The sequence below is a fragment of the Stegodyphus dumicola genome, chromosome X1 (genome assembly GCF_044657685.1).
Source record: "Stegodyphus dumicola isolate Sdum_Otavi_A_Nest chromosome X1, ASM4465768v1".
NCBI classification, from domain to species: Eukaryota; Metazoa; Arthropoda; class Arachnida; order Araneae; family Eresidae; genus Stegodyphus; species Stegodyphus dumicola.
In genome coordinates, this window is record NC_140780.1 from 38,658,418 (window position 1) to 38,676,364 (window position 17,947).

General features: G+C 31.4%; 1 protein-coding gene across 2 annotated transcripts in view; it reads left to right on the plus strand.

The window, feature by feature from the left end:
• Positions 1-14,830, plus strand: part of LOC118183904 (uncharacterized) — a 188,232-nt gene extending 173,402 nt beyond the window's left edge. For both annotated transcript variants that reach the window (XM_035353510.2, XM_035353511.2), the window contains 2 exons: positions 4,410-4,512; positions 14,489-14,830. In XM_035353510.2, coding sequence (XP_035209401.1) covers positions 4,410-4,512; positions 14,489-14,548 — 163 coding nt within the window. In that variant the 3' untranslated portion in view covers positions 14,549-14,830. The remainder of the gene's footprint in view (positions 1-4,409; positions 4,513-14,488) is intronic.
• The last annotated feature ends 3,117 nt before the right edge of the window (positions 14,831-17,947 follow it).

Here is a 17,947-nt window from a genome sequence, read left to right on the forward strand (position 1 = left end):
ATTCTATTTGACATAATCGAAAGTTCAAACTTACTTTTATGAAATTGCTCTAATAGTCTGCAAAAAATAATAAGCCGAATCCAATTCGAAGATTAAAGAACAACGCAATCTGCAACATTAACTGAATTAGATAATTTTAGCTTAGCTTATACCGTCCGTTACACATTAAATGCGCATTCGCACAAACATATTCGCAGCCGTAAGAAAGTTTGTAGCTTTGAGGTCCAGATTATAGATCATTCCGGATTATGGGTGTCCGAATTAACGACTTTTGACTGTATTAAGAAATTAACAGAATGTGATGCTAGAGGTTTTCATTTGGTGAAGTTGAACTCAAATTCACTAGAGCAACATCGAATAAAATCACCTGAAATAAACAACTTAGAGATCCATTCTGACTTGGGCTATCTTTGGGCTTCAGTTACAGCATCCATTTATATTCATTACTGCTGTAGTACTAGATATTAAGTAGGTAATATTAATTTATGGTAGTTAGGCTGTAAATGAATATTATCTACTTGCAAAATGCATTTTTGATCCAGAAATATTTTGATTAATGTTTGTTCATTTGTTTCTTTTTATCATACCTAACATGCAGTTTTGTCTATGCTTCTTCTTAAGAATAATTTGATAATAGAACATATTTAATTATAGAAACTGGTTCATCAGCAAGTAATCCAGTCAAATACTGAAATTTGTGAATATTTGAAAGAGATGTGTTATGCAGTGTTGCAACATGATACTGAAGTTTTAAATTAAAATACTTGGATTTAACATCTTCAGTTTTTAATTGCTCTTCTGGTAAATGAGCATCATATTTATGAAAATCTAAACAAAGTCTTCCGTTTTGAGGCAAATTGAAAATAAAGCTATCTGGAAGCCTTGTAAAAGACCCTACATACAATAATCTACCATATAATAATCAGAAGCAGATAATAATAGTCAAAACATATAATACTAAATTAATAAAGCAAATGCATCTCTATTGAGTGCTTCCATTGCACACAAATCGTCAAGCTGAAAGAACAGCCGCATTTCCTGAACCTGCATTGTCTTCTGATGCTGAGACAACCCATCTTGAATGGGAATGAGAATTCAATTTAAGATGGAATGTATTCACTCCAGGTCCATACCTACAATTAAACAACCATTAAAGATGCTGAAAAATCTGCATAATTAAGGAAAATGTTCTGATGAATTTCATGCCGATTGTGTTGCGCAACTTTGGGTTCTGAAATAAAGCCTTTAGCTCCACTAACTCACAATCCTGCCAAAACAGATTTAACACCTAAATGCCTTCAGCAATAGCTCCACAGATTTAAATGAGATCATTCTTATTTCACCACAAGTTTGTCCACTTTCAGTTTTCTACAAAAAAGGTTCCCACTAACTATTTATTCACATGTGAAGAGTGAAGAATATTGCTTCATGTTGTTTATAATAAAGATTACGTAGATTACTCACTGACTATTAAGGGCATAAAAGCTTTTGGTGAATATGCTAGGAATCTAGCATATTCACCAAAAGCTAGGAATCCGTAATTAATTTTTATGCTTCTACATAAAGTAGGTTCAGAAACTCAAAAATTATTGGCACAAAAAACAGCAAAGATTTTGCTTTTAGAATAATTTTTGGTTTTTTTTTTTTTTTTTTTTTTTTTTTTTTTAAATTTAAATGGTATCCCCTGAGGTTATTATAAAGAGCCAGGAGCAGTGTAGTAAGGGTTACAATTTTTGTCATGTTAATTTCTTTTTTCGACATTCATCTTTTGTATTCTTGATAAATAGGGCGCCATAAAATAGTATGGCATGGTATTAGAAGTTGATGGTATTAGAATGGTAATGCTATTAGAAGTGAAAATGTATGAATGAATTTCTTGTATATATAGTTATATGTACAGTACAAAGTTCAAGATTGGGATGTCCAGTATCTGGGATGATCTAAAATCTGGACCTCAAAGCCACCAACAGTCTTTTCCCCCCCCCCCCTTTTAGTTTTTTTTTTTTTTTTTTTTATGCTTTTACACATTTGCATTTGATTTTTTTTCTCCATAATAAACCATGCAGAAAGTCCCTTTCCTTTATTTCACTTCACCACTAAATAAAATACCTCATTACTGAAGAAATAATCATTTTAGCATAAATTTGTGTGATGAATAATTTGACTCCATAGCTGCTTATTTATTTGGCATGCATCTCAAACCGAAACATTCTACATAGAAACATTGTTGATTTTACACCAACTAATATTTTATATCCTTGACGCCAACCTGGGGAATCATTATTTATCATATTTTGCTTTCATTGCCTCATGATTATCAGCACATGATAAATTGAGTAAGGACTCGTACAGAGATGCATAAACAATTTTTTTTTATATTGGTATAACATAGAGTATGGTAACCATTTATGTTGACATTATGCCTAGCAATGATTACAGATTTAAGTTAAATATGTAAGAAATGCTGACGAGGAAAAATTTTAAGAAAAATTTCTTTACATATGTTAAAAATAGATTTTGTTAATGGTACTCGTAGGCTAAAAGATAACAATTAATGCTATTTGAAAAATTTTTAGAATTTGGGAAAGCACTAGGACCCAGAATTTAGGAGCAGCAAAATTTTAGAACTTAGGGAGGTGCCTGGTAGCAGAATTTAGGACTCACAGGGACTTCATCAGGCAGTAACTAACGCCGGCCTTAAGTATATGTGGGAATTTATTTTTTTCAGGACAACAGTAAATGCTTAAGCATGCACAAGAAATAGACATAAGTATAATAAATAACTAAAGTAATACAATTCAGGCTTAATTGTCTCAGTGCATGGCAGAAGCAAGACGACATGGAGTGGAACAACATGTCTTTCGTCGCCAGTCTCATGATAGCTGATACTGAAACTGCTGAACTATTTGCAGATGAGTTTATTGAACTCACTAATTGTGAAATATTATCTCCAGAACAAATTTATAACACTGATGAAAGTCGTCTTTTCGGGCAATATGTACCGCAAAATACTTTGGCAACCTCCAGAGAAAAATCTTCAACTGGTGCCAAAGATTCCAAAGCGAGACTAACAATTTTAGCATACGGAAATTTTAGCATGCAGGAATGCACAAGTATAAACTTTTTGTAATTGTAAAGAATACACGGCATCAAGCATTTAAAGGAGTAAAGATTCTCCTATTAAATATAGTGCAAGTAAAAGAACATGGATGACACAAGCGTTAATGAATGATTGGTCTGAAAATCATTTCATACCCGAGGCTCGGCAAACATATGAATTCGATTGGTTTACATGAGGATGCAAAAATTGACCTGACAGTAGTCAACTGTAGGGTTCTTACTTCGCTTAAAGTTTTAGTGAAAGATAATGTATCCATATTATTCTTTCCTCCAAATTGTACGTCCGTCATTCAGCCTATAGATATCGGAATAGTGCACACATTGAAATGCAAATACAGCATTTTTTAAGTCCATGTTAAATTTCTTGATTAATTGAATTTTCAGGAATTTGTGAAATATTTTAGCATAACATCTGTGTGGAGCATCGGAAAATCGTGGGAGGATGTGTCTCCAGATACTTTAAAAAATGCTTGGCATAATTTATGGCCAGCTACCATATTTCATGGTGAGAATGATAAAAAAGATAGCTGCAAATTTGAAAGTTTTAGGATACCGCAGACCAAAGGTAAAATTTTCCAGTTAATGGAATTTATAAAGAAATGTAGAGAAGTGGTAATAAAGATGATGTAATAGAAGTTTTTCATTGCAATGACACTACCTCAATCATCAATCAATTAACAAATGGTGCAATCTGTAGTATGGTTTTAGATTCCAAAAATATCACTATTGATAGTGAAAAAAGTGACAGAGGTTAATGAAAACCAAAATATTTCGATTCACAAGGTGGAAATTCTTGACACAACAATTGTAGGGCTTGAACAATGGAACTTTGTAACTGAACAAGAAATTATATCTGTCTATAAAAGAAAAAGGGGAAGTGTCAACACAAAAAACAAAGCAACTAAACTTACATTGAAAGAAATATTTAATAAAGTAAAAAAATAAATATTAAGCTTTTTTCATACATTTTGATACCCTTTAGGTCATAAATGCTTCATTATTTTATAAATCGTGATTTCATATTTTTGACTTTATATTTTCTACATGCCATCTTACTAGATTTGTTTTAACTGATGATCTAATGTCTGGAAAAATCCCAAATCCGGAGCCGCCGTCCCGAAGAGTCCAGATCTTGGACTTTGTATTGTATATGTTATAGTTCCCAAATTTTGTAACTACAACATATATACACTGTTTTATCAATTTTATATTCTATGTAGTTTTTGAATGTATTTATCATAATATACATTCTAATGTATATTTTAATTTTCTTTCTTTATGACTATTAGTGAAGAAGACAAATTAATTATATACAATTGTCAGAGGTTTGGAATAAGTAAAAAAGCATTCCAGAGTACAGCAATTACTTTAGAATCAAGAACTGCAGAAGAGGTATATAAATACTTATATTAGAATCTTTAAATGGAAAAATAATATGTATTTTGAAAATTAGGTTGCATTTGCCTAAAATGTATAATACGATTTGCTATTCTTTTGATACTTTATCTTCAAAGATATTTTACAATAAATTGTTAATTTTTCAATTCAGTGTAAACAAAAAATATAAATACGTTTAGAAGTTTTTAAGGAGTGTAGCTGATTTAGTTTGTGTATTAAATTTGATGTATCCCAAAACATTTAGACAGTACTGTTAACATCATGTAGCTTTTCAGAGTTTAGAAATTTAGTTTGGAAAATATTAGTTAATAGAAATACTGAAAAATTGAAGTCTTGTGAATAAAAGTTGACATAATTCTCTCTGTTTCCTTTTAAAAGCATAAATTTTGTAAACAGTATTTAAGTATTGCAAAAATGAATGTTATTCATTTTTAGAATTATCTTATGAAAGTAAAAACAAAGTAGAATGACATTACATCACTATATATGTAAAAAATATAACAACACAAAGCAGTAGAATAAGAAATATGATATCCTGTGCCAAACACAAAACTGCAAATTATTGCTCATCCTATTTGTATGAATATGAAAAGACTTTCTATGAGGAAGATTCACTGTTCCTTAGATGCACTTAATAGGTCCTAGACTGTTCTAGGAAGAGGCTGAATTTCTGAAATGCTACCAGCTGAAGTGTCTCAAACATATTCAACCAGATTTGAGTTAATGACAGAACACTTCATTCCCTTAATAGCCTTATTTTTGTAATACTTGAGACTAGTATCACTTGATGAAATTGTGCATTAATATCTATTAAGAGGCATTCATTGCTAACAGTTTATCTGAAACATTTTTACCTGACTTCTTGAAACACTTGTTCTTCTGGTGAATATCAGTTATTAAAAAAAAATAGCCATTCAGACCGCTGGTGAATATCAATCATCTGAAGATTTATAACTTTCATATAAAATTATACTGATTACTGTAGACATCTCATGCACTTTGAAATCATCCTCAAAATCTGGAGATACCACAGTATGGTGCATCTAGCGCTGTCAAAAACTTCTCTTTGTGATGGTCATTTTTTCAGCCATCTGGTGATTCTATTTCTTAAAAAAGATCAACTTCAGGTCTTTGTGCTAACCTCTGTTCCTGCTTGGCAGTGACACTACCAAGAAATTAGTATAAAACATCACTCAGGTTTATATATATGATTGATGTTTTATTCTACTTCTCTTTTCTACAATTAGGTGAAATGGTGTGATATGTGAAGTGTGGTAGTGTAATAATAGAAAGGTGATAGTGTAATATGTGTATGTAATGCAGTTGTGTAAACACTTCACCATCCTACAAAACTCTTCCAAAATCTACAAAATAATTGCTACTTCCGCCCCCCCTCCAAAGATGAACCTTTTGCCACTGAATTTGGCATTAGTTGTGATAGAAATGTGTCTCTGTCTCTGCCCCTTTCCTGAACTGTCAACAACCTACTTAGAAGCTCACGGCACATTGATTTGAACTGCTTACTTTTCATACGCAGTCTTAAATAACATCACCCTACCCTGGGAAAAATTTCTTTTGTGCTATTTTCGTCTAAAAATTAAAAGTGGCGTTCCCTTAAAGGTACATTTTCAAATGAGCAGTTGTTTCCATTGCAATGCCAGCTTAAAAGGGGTGGAAGTGCATTTCTATGTCCCATCTTTTTAAGTGAACTTTGTTTTGTATGATCCTGATAAAAACATGCTTTGGAGAAAGCATGACCAGTGAGGCCTAAATCTCTTCATTTTTTCCTCAAATCTGGGGGTTGGAAACCATGAAACAATGAATTTCACAGGGATAATGATCCAGTTCACATTTAACCCCAATGAGTGTGTCTTTTTACTGACAGCTGATAACACTTTTTAAACTATCTAATAACTAAGAGGATGGTGAAGGAGTTAATCATGCACATATCATCAACTGGTAAAATTTTCATGTAGTGTATGATTCATGTATGTTATTGAATGCCCTAGGTACAAATGCGTCCTGTTTTGTTTCTATTAATACTTCCTTTTCTACATTTTATGAATTGTGCTTAACTCACCAGTGTATTTCAGTATCAGAATGGGAAATCAAATTTACATATACACAATGAGATATGTAAGGCATTTAAAAAAATGTTACCAATATTTCAAGCACTTTAGTGCATAAGTATCATACATTGTTAGCCTACCTAAAAATATTCTTCTTCTCCCCCCCCCCAGTGGTACATTTGAATGACATTGTATTAATTCTGCTGCTGAGTAAAATTTTTTATTGCATGTAAACAATGCTTCTGAAAATATTAGAACTGAATTTTCTCAATTAGTGCTGGTGTTATTGCCTGATGATAACTAGTGGCATCGTTTTCTAAAGCATTTCAGTTTACTTGCTTTAAGATTTCTGTTTATAGAAGGAAGTTTGAATGGAGTTCTTTCTTTGATTTTGTGCATTCAATACGCGCTTATGGATTCAGTGTGGTCATTAAATCCACAATGAAGAGGAAGAACATTTTTCTTTGGATAATTCAACAGTGGCCGAGTTGTTAACACTGCTGAATTAGCGATGGACAAAACTGCTCTTTTATAGGATCAGATCAGAACCATTCACTCACTGAAATGAGGTGGTTCTTTTTTACAGTTCACTGCTTACTAACAACCTTGGATGAAAAGATCTGGAACAAGTAGTGAATCAGAGCAGTTAGGGAGTATGATGTGGAGAGCAGAAAGAATGAAATGAGCAGTGGGATAGGAACCAGTTAATGCAGTTGAAAAGAAGAACGAAAAGAATCAAATCATGGGATGAGAAAAATCAACTCATTCAAATGTTAACTCATTGAACTGATATCTTTCAACAGCAGTTGTGGGGTTCCCTAAAACTTCCTTTTTACACAGAACTAACAATCAAACCTAAAAATAAAAATTTTTCAAAAAGTTTGGAAATGATAAAAATTAAACTAACTTTTAATATGTGAGGATAAACATTCCTTTTCCTCTAAAATATGAATCAAACCTTACTGGCACACATCCAACAAAAACTGCCTGTGAATTATAAAAGAGGTAAACTCAATTTTCTAGAATTGGAGTAAATTCATGCAGTAAAGTTAGTAATTTCTTTGAATCAATTCCAGAGCACATTGTCAAACTGTATACTGAATACTGGTAGTTTGTTCTGGTTTTGGTTCGAACCCAGGCAAAGAGACTGGCTGCATGTTTGGTCTTCAAGGTTTTCTTCCATTTGTAATGTAAATATGAGCCAGTTTCCCTCAAAAGTTCTCCAAGAAGACATATTTCCTCTTAGATAGCCCTTATGGCTTAGCCATGTTCAAATAACATAACGTGGATAATGTGACTGTATTCAGGTAGCTTACTGTAAACAAAATTACAATGTTCTTAATCATCCCTTTCACTTTTCACATTTGGCAGCTTTCTATTAATTTTTTTCCTTAAAAAGAAATCTTTCAACACTATAAACTAGCTGCTCCACTATCCAAGAACAGCCATACATGTCATTTTGGCATCAGTGAGAAAGTGGTATAATTTCTTACTTAACTTAAAAAGTGGTACCTGTGGTATAATTTCCAAGTTCAGTTAACTTAAATTTACTCTGTAGCAAATTCATTAAAAATGATTATCTTATTGAAAAATATGCGAAATAGTTAAATTTAACAACTGGAATAGAAATAGAGGAATTGAATTTTGGAATACATATAAAAACCATTTCATTAATTTTGGTAGCATATCAGTCATTCAAACTAATGTTAGCATCAGTTTAATAATTAGAATTTATATTACATTCAAATATTATTTGGAATTTATGCACTTATATGTAAATTTTTGTGCATTTTCTTATACAAAACATCCCTTATGTTTATATTATTTTCAATGCTTCTTTTTAACTTCACATCTTTTCCATCAATTGATTTGAAAATGCTGTTTTGATTTTCATTTAGCTGTGTTGTTTAGCTATTCTAAACTTATTTCAGTTATAACTACTGTATGTAATTTTCGCTTATAGTTACTTAACACTGATCGCTAAATTATCCTAAGACTTAGCTGCAAGATCTAAGATAACATAATTATTGTAAGGTATATAGACTGGTAGCCATTTTCATGGAGCTTTCATGAATTATTTTCTAGCCATTTTATGAGCAGTGCGTACAATGCATTTGGTTTTTATTTTTGAAATATAACTGGTAAAGTGTAAATTATGTTTTACTGTGAAATAATTATATAAAAGAGCAAGTTTTGCAATTCTATGTACATCATTACATCAGTATAATCAAGCCATTTATAGTGAGAAGAAAAAGAAGTAACATATACCCATAAACAGGTTTAAAAAAAGTCAGATTCACTGTCATAATTGGATATTTGTTCACTTAGTTGATAAATATAAGCAATTGCTTTTGCCGTTATTTTTGGTGTCAAAATAATGCTAGTGGACATTCTAGGTGAAGTTTGCTGTAGAAGTCCTTCAAATTAAAAATAACAGATAAAAATTTCAGCTGCATGCTGCTTATGTAAAGTAATAAAATGTTACTTAAATTAAAATTTAAAAAAAAAAAAATGTGTGAAATATTCAAATCAGTGAAGGTCTTTTAGTTCTGAATTGACACCAAAGGACATTTAATATTAAGGACATCATTTTAATGGTATTTTAGAAGTTCATGAAAAATGCAGTGAGAGAATGAAGAGCATTTCAGTGTTAAGTGTAGATTGAGGCATGCAGAAGTTCTATAAGCATGCCAAATGGTGAATACAAAGGGCATTGAAAAATCTAGCTGTGAAATGTAGTTTGTGGAATGACAAAAGGCAGTAAAACAATTGCATTATTCTTTCAGGGTATAAAAATGATGACTGTGAAAATTTCTGGCAATAATCAGTTGATTTTTAAGAAGCTGTAAAATATTGTTAGTAATGTTAATGAATGTTGAAAGCATCAGTCATTTGTTGATTGAACTTTGATGAAAGAAATGTAATCATAGCAAGTATTGATGAATGTATGGTTACAGGCTACAATAATGCTTCATCTTTTTATGACACTGTTAAAAAGTGGGCTGTCAAGTTCAGGTAGGGAAGAACATCACTTGAAGGTACGACTGTAAACAACATCACAGCTTGGGCCTAACCATATAAAAAAATCTGGACAAATGTTGAGGAATACATGATGGAAAACTTTTATGTGAGTTTCTCAAACTGTGATGGAAACAGACATCAGTGTTAGTGAACTGGAAAATTTCTTACATGAAATCTGGGTGTATTGAAATTACATGTCTGATAGATATTTTAAATATTGGTGCTAGAAATGAAGTAAACCGGGTCAGTTGTTCTCAAGAACTGCAATTGTATTATTAATCCCAATGAAAATAATTTTTATTCAAAGCTAGTTTGAAATGTTGATTAATACATTGACTTGGAAAGAAAATAACTTATCGTTTTGTGGAAGCATAGTGAATCTTTCTAATCCCGCAATTTCAGATCACAAAAATTGGCTGAACAATATTGATTATCATTGTTTAAGGTGAAGAGGAGCCATTCCTCATTTATTATTTGCTATATAATACACTGCCTTCCAAGAGGTAAGGAACAGCATATTTTTTGTGTCTAATTTGAGAATGAAGGAACATAGAACAAAGAAATTTACAGGAAATGTTCACTAAACAGTTCTTTAATGAATGCAATATAAAATGTTTCTAAAGTTCAACACAAACATGAATTACAATAAAAATTTCACTCTTGAAAGAGAAATCCAGTCTCGGAGAAACAGTATATCACAGTTTTTTGAGGAAAAATGGGGTGGTAACCTTACAAAAATGTATTTGAATGAGGAATGTGACCACCCCTAGCTGCAGTACATCAGCAGCAACGACATTCCTTGCTGTCAATTAAGTTGTTGGTCAGTGAAATGGAAAGTAACGACCAGACGCAGAGTAATCCTTGTTTAAGCTCATCTAACGTTTTTGGAGGAGGATTTAATCAGCAACCTGTCTCCCAAAGTAGTCCCAAAGATGCTCTATTGGATTCAGTCTGGGATTGAGCTGGCCGTTCCATCCGCTCCATACCGTGATCCTCAAGATATTCTTCAGTAACCCTAGTTCGGAGCGATCACGCATTGTCGTCCATCAAAAGAAATCCAAGACCAATAGCAATGGCAGATTGGTGGACATATTGATCAAGAATCTCATCTCGTTATCTCACACCAGTCAATATTCCTTCATGGAACACATGCAGGTCAATGCGACCACGGAGAGAGACCCCAGCCCAAACCCTCATTCCACCACCTCTGTAACTGCGTCTTTCCACAGTGTGGAATTAATTGTATCTGGTATGTTGTTCCCTCCAGATCAGCTGACAACCTCAATCATTCTCCAGTGTGAACCTGGACTCGTTTTTGAAGAGAACAGACGTCCATTGTTGACTGGTCCAGGAGACGTGTTCTCTTGCCCAACAAAAACAGGCACCTTTATGTCCTCGAATCAAGGGGACACAAACGACTATTCGTTTTGCATACAGACCTGTATTGTGCAGGTGTCTGCACACTGTAGTTGCTGAGATTTTTGTTCCTGTTGCCACTAAATGATCTGCCATGTGCTGAGGCACAATAATGTTACTCCTTCTTCGCGCCAAAAGAGCTAAATAACGGTCTGCCACGGGTGTTGTAACTGTAGGATTGCCTGGAACATGTCTTCTAGACACAGGATCATTGGATTCAAACTGATTTCATTGGTGGTGGACCATATTACGAGAGATGTTGAGATGTCTAGCAACATCGGCTTGTGACATCCTCATTTCCATCTATTCGATAACCTGCCACCTCAACAAATCGGGCAAACGACTTCTGGATATTGATAGACTGTTCTGGCTATTGTCCATGAAACTCTAATAACTGAAGATCAAAACTCATGAACAAGAATTACAATTTGTGCATTTTTTTCTCTGACTCCTGTATAATTATTCATTTCTATAAAATAAAAGTGGTAGCTATTCTTTTGCATGTATTTTCTTAAACTTCATTACTATCATGCATATGAACTGTGAATTTAAACATTACTGACTATTTTGTAATGGTGGGCTTTAAAAAACATGCTCTTCCTTAACTTTTGGAGGACAGTGTATGCCAGTTGGTAACCAAATTCCAGTTGGTCGTAAATGAAAGTAATGTGGCAAACTGAGCAGAAAAATGTCTCTTTTACATGGCAATACATGCAAACTTATGGTTCAGGTTTCTGTGGCTGTTATTCAAGAATATAGATTTTAGCTTGGATGTGATTGTATTCACCCAACAGGCCTCCAAAAGACATATTTTATTTCAAAAATGGTAGCAACAGTTATAGAATTTGTATTACAGTGGTGGTGACAGTGTGAAAGGCGTTATTTGAGAACTGTTTCAGTACTGTGTAAAAGGACTTTTAACTTGAATTCAAACAACTTATGAAAGCGGTTGTTCCTTTTAGTCAGAAGAAACTATATAGAAGACTATAAGTAAGTCATTTTGGATATTAGTTGATGGGAATGTGTTTAGCATAAATTTTGTTAAACAGTCTTAATAGTTTCAGTAAGAATTTATATATATATATATAGAGAGAGAGAGAGAATTTATATATATATATATATATATATATATATGGAAGGCTAAGTAGTGATAAAAGTAGTTTTCTTTATTTCTCACCTCTGTGAATTCAGTCATAAATCTTTTGGCACATTGTATATTTAATATAAAACAATAGATAAGCTGTAACTTGATGTAGTATAGAGTAATTTGTATTGTCTAATTGTAAACTAGTGTTGAAAAGTACCGAGTTTTATTTTAGAAAATCGGTATTTAGCTCTTAGCCTTATTCACCTATAATAATAGCTGAATAAGTTTATTGCATTAATTTATATAACAGTAGATAACCTTGATCTGGTGGTCTCTAGAATATAATTTCTATTCAGTGAATTGTAAGCCAATAATAAAAAATAATCAGTTTTACTTAAAGTATTTAGCTTCTAGCCTATTCACATATTTATTTATTGTGAATGTCTATAGGCATATCAAAGAATTAAAAAATAATAATAATAAAGTCTTTATTTTTGCAGTAATGTAGCAAGAATTTGTGATTTCTTAAGACATTTATCTCATTTTACGCATCCAACAACTGGTTGTGACTGAAATTTTAACAGGATTTTGAGTGTATGAATTGCTTCAGCATTTCATATTATAAGATTTAAAACTAGTATCTGATTTAAAATAGTAGCTATGCGTGGTTATAATATTATAAGAATTTTTACTGTGAGCATTTGCTACTTAACCATCTAAACATGCATTTGCTGTTTTTCTACTTCTTTATCATATGGTAGTTCTAGGCCATGAAAGGTTTTAGGGATCTTTTGCAGATTTGAAATTTATCTGAAATTAAATTTGTTTCTGAGAAACAAATTTAAATTTAAGATCTGCACAGATCTGGATATTTTACATAAAATATGCAGTTGAATTTAAAATTCAAATCTACCCAAGAGAATGGACATTAAATAAAATATTCTGTAGCTAGTAACTACCATTTTATTTCCCTTTTATTCTTTTAATTTTTTAATCAGCTGTCTGTTATTTCCTCAGCCCTTCTTTTTTGTATATTATTCATAATTATTGTAATTCAAATTTTGTCATAAATTTTACTGCTTTTAACTATATTTCAGCCGTTTACTATTTTTAGGAAAACTTAGAATTGAATACTTGAGCTGAAGAATTTATTTTCATTATTCCTTGCAGTTAACTAATGTCTCTTAATTTTCTATTCTCATTGTATATTTTTCTTGCTTCTCACTGATGCAGTATTTACTCCTTTTGGTGCCCCTTTGGCAACATTCTTTGTGATGATCAGTGGGTTCGACAATTCCCAACAAATGCCTTCAAGTGTCCAGCTGTTACAACAAATAATAATAACTGATAGCTTGACTGTTTATATTAAAAAGACGATCTTCATTTAATAAATGAGCTGAAATTAGGTGCAAGTTGTACACTTAGTCAAGCTAAAGATTTACAGTTATTGTGGTGTGATAATTATGCTGTAAAATATCTTGAAAGCTTAAATTGATAAATTCTGGGATTTTCTAAAAGCATAATATTTTTAGTAACACCATTATTATCCTTCTAATTTAATTCAAACTCTCTATTTGCTGTTTTTTAAAAATATTTACCTAGAATAAATAATTTAGATCTATTTAAGAGAAACTGTGAAAGGCTCCTCGTTTTCTTTCTTTCTTTCTTTTGGTTGTTGTTTGTTTTGTTTGTCTGTTTATTTATGTGCGTTGATTCTTTGAAATGTATAAAATGTTCCCAAATTAATATTATTTTAATGTTGGCTGAAAAAGGCTTGAGTTAATTCCTGATTTATTGGGATAATATTGACATCTACAGTTTAACAAAAAATCGTAGTTAATCTAAGAGCAATTGAAAAAGCACAGGGAAGATAAACAATCCATATTATAAATCATAGAAAAGTGGTTATAACAATCTGTCAATCTTTTTAAGCAATTTAATCGGGAGAATAAATTCATTTAATTGCATAAATTAAATCAGCAATCAAAAGAACACAATGTTAATGACAGGAGAATAAATATTATATGAGATGAAGAAACTAGGTTATAAATGACTACAAAATCATCTGCTGTCACTCCTCTTTTACCATGCATTTTTCATAGACAGTTTCAATTTGCATTCATAGTTTGTGATTGTAACTTTTCCTTTGATCTCCAATAAACAAATTAATTTTTTTTTGACAAGGCCCAGTTAATCAAGAGTAAACAGTAATTGAAAATAACTCATCATTGTACCATGTAAAATTATTCAAGTTTTAGTTATAAAAATAGTGCTGAATTCATATGTTGCTTTTCCACTGAAATGTTTGCATATAAGTTTTGGATCTAAATTACTTTAATTTCAACTGTTACATTATTTTTGTCTTCCCCCCCTATAGGTGGAAAGCAGATTCATTCATTTAATGAAGTTCTTATCTAAAGAAGCTGTAACTCAGTGAGAGAAAAATGTATGAAAAAGTAGGATTCTGAATTCTGCGTAATGGAAATGTAAATAATTCTCTGCTGTATTTATTCATTATAGTTTAAATAGTATGTACTAGTCTGAAAAAATATTGGTTTAAAAAATATTTAATAAAACCCTCATGATTGTTTTATATTTTGCTAAAATCCAGATGTAATGTCTCAGCCAGCTAAATCCTTTATGTAAATATTCTGCAGGTGATAATAATGATTGTAAGTGATTTTATTGAGATTAATGAATAAAAAAAATTTTTTTTAAAGTTTTTATTTTTTAAATTTTATATAAGCTATATTTTCTCTTTATCTGCCTTTTGTAATTATATCTTTTAGTTATTGAAATTTTTATTACAAGTATTTAGAGTGATTCATATAATATGGCACTAATTATCATTCTTTCAGTTTGACTTCGCAGCAACTTTTATGAAGTGATATTTATAAAAGATATTTATGTTTGATTCTGACAGTAACTATGTTGAAGTCGTTTGAAAAGTGAAGTTTTATGCAAAATTTATGTGTTCCAAATTATGAACAACAGATTGGAAGCTAAATCACAGCAATATGTAAAACTGCACTTGTTGAACTTAGTTTCTCTTTTCACTAAAAAAAATATCAAATTGCAGTTCAGTAAGCATTATAAGGGAGAAGAAAAATAGTGTGTACGGATTTCTGCAGTACCCTAAAATGTTGTCTGTATTATCCTATTCTGCAGTTACCTAAGATTACTCTGAAATGATAAAATATGATGTAAAATTTTATCATTGAAGTCTTTAATACAGTAAAACATTTATTAAATGACTAAAATTTGAATTTTAGTTGCAAATTTTATTTATATATGTAAGATATAACAAAATATGATGGCTGAATGATCGATTAAGAAATGATTAAGATACCGAATGATTAAGAAATGATCGGTGACCTCAAAATTAACTATTTTAAGTTTTATATTCTCCCCCTAAATTCATCTGTTCTCCCAAATTCGAGATCTTTCCATGTTACATAATGCTGCATGAAAACGGAACTAAAACTCAAAATTAACCAATCACGGCTAGGTCACACTTCTGCATCTACTTAGTATAAATACTGCTTTGCAAAACAACTACGTCATCCCTTTTCCTAACTTCTGCTCTACCAACACCTCCATGCTGCCTTGCCATCTAAAAATGCTTACACCGTACCTTTAAAAAAGCCAATGTACATAAAAATTGTTGTATTTAACTATGATTGGATAAAGGCTTTGTCTACCAAAAGTGAGCTGATACAATTTATCATGGAATAAATTTGTGTTTAGAAATGGTCATGACTGGAACTTACTGGTTTTTGCATCTATCTTTCTTAACTACTCACCTAAAATACTATATATATATATATATATATAACAAGCAAGGTAGTTAGTACAATACTGTATGACCAATTTGGTCTAGATAACATTTTGTGCAATATGCTGCAAAATAAGTAAATTAGAAATTGTAGTAAGCTTGCCTAAAAGTATATATATATATGTGTGTGTGTGTTTGTGTGTGTGTGTGTATTACAAAGGGTTTTTCATTGATGGAACAAATTATTTTATGATTTTCAGCATATTCTCCCATGATTTCAAAGCACCTTTTTACCTATTGATTTAAATGAGAGGTTTTCCTTGGAATGCAAGGCACCATCTTGGCCATCAAGCCAATCAGCCACTCTTTTCATGAAATCACTGCCCCAGTATGAATACCTGTAGCTGCCATGTACAGCTACAATCATTTCAGATTTCTTTTGGCTTTTCCCCTTCATTTGAAAAAAAAAAAAAAAAGAGAGAACTAAACACATTTCCAAATTATCTTTTTTTGTCATAAAGGCATGTATGTATTATGCTTAATTCATTAACTCAGAAATGTGACGAATTGCATGTGTAGAGATGCAAAAAGGATAGAGCACAAAAGCAGACAGAATGTGGGGGGAAAATTTTCAACTTGAGTAGATAACTGATCGAACACCCTTCATATATTTGGTGTTATCATTTGAAATATTTTTGTAATAAATGTGGTACATATATAAGACTATATCTCACAAATTAATCTTTTAGAACTGTGTGGTTTAAAAGTTAGGGTGTTATGTTGAAAAATATTAAAGGACTGAAATATGTGTAACAGTGATTTGAATCATGATCATTTGGCCACACATAGTTATTCATTATTAAGAGTGGAAATGCTAGAGGGAGCGTGTATAATCACCAAAGTCCCAACTCTGTACTGCTTATTTTTTCATTTTTCAAATACACAGAAGTTATATCTTTCCTCTGTAGGTCTAAATACATATTGATCTAGTATCCTATGAAATGTTTTGCTGTTCCACCTGGGACATCTCTGTTGATAGTCTTTTAAAGAATCAATGTAAAATAATGTTTTCAAAATTTAAAAAAGACAGCTTTGAAGTTAACTGTGATTTGAATAGTAAAAATTTTTTTTCAACCATGTCATGAGAAAGACACATAATTGATGATCATTAAGTAAATTTTGAACATATTATGTTAGTTTTGAAGAACATCAAGTTTGGTTGCATTTATTTTCAGCCTGTGAATTACATAAAAGCTCTCTGATAATTAAATATGGATTAATTCTGCTAGTTTCCAGACATAAGGCACCAAAAGTTCTGAATATGATTATAATTCATGAAACTACTGTTCAGGTATTAATTTAATTAGTAAACTTTTCTTTGTATTATTTCTGGTATTCCTAGTGTGTATGCTTTTTTGTGTATATAGCTAAGTGGAGAAAACACAGTTTCACTAATAAATTAAAATCTTATTTTATTGAGTTTTACTGAATCCCTTTAATAAATTTATGTAATGTTTGTTCTTTTTAAAATATTCGTTTTGAATTTCTTTAAATATAATACTCATTTCACAAATTTAATAATAAATTATGTAGGAGCTAAGAAAGATGAATGTAATCACTAAATGAAACTAGAATAAATCATTTCAAGTTAATAGTTATGAATAACCTTTAGTTAAGTGTATCAAGGTGATAAATTTGGCTGCTGCCACAGTTTCAACGCGTTGCTCTGTATTGGGGATAGGACAGAACTCAGTGTGCATTATTTCATTTAACTTTCTGTAATTAATACATAGCCTAAGATCCCTAGCTGGTGTCTCGACAAGAAGCGTGGGTGAATTATACTCAGAAGATCCTGGTTCAATAACTTTGTATTTTAACATTATTTCAATCTCGACTTTTAGAATTTTGTTTCATTGATTTGGCATTCTATAAGGCATATTATGTATGTATCTGTCACTGATTAGTTCGATATCATGTTCAACTAAATCTGTTTTCCCTGAAATATTCGAAAATGTAGCAGAAAACTTTACAAACAACTTTCCCAACTGCAGGATTTGTTCA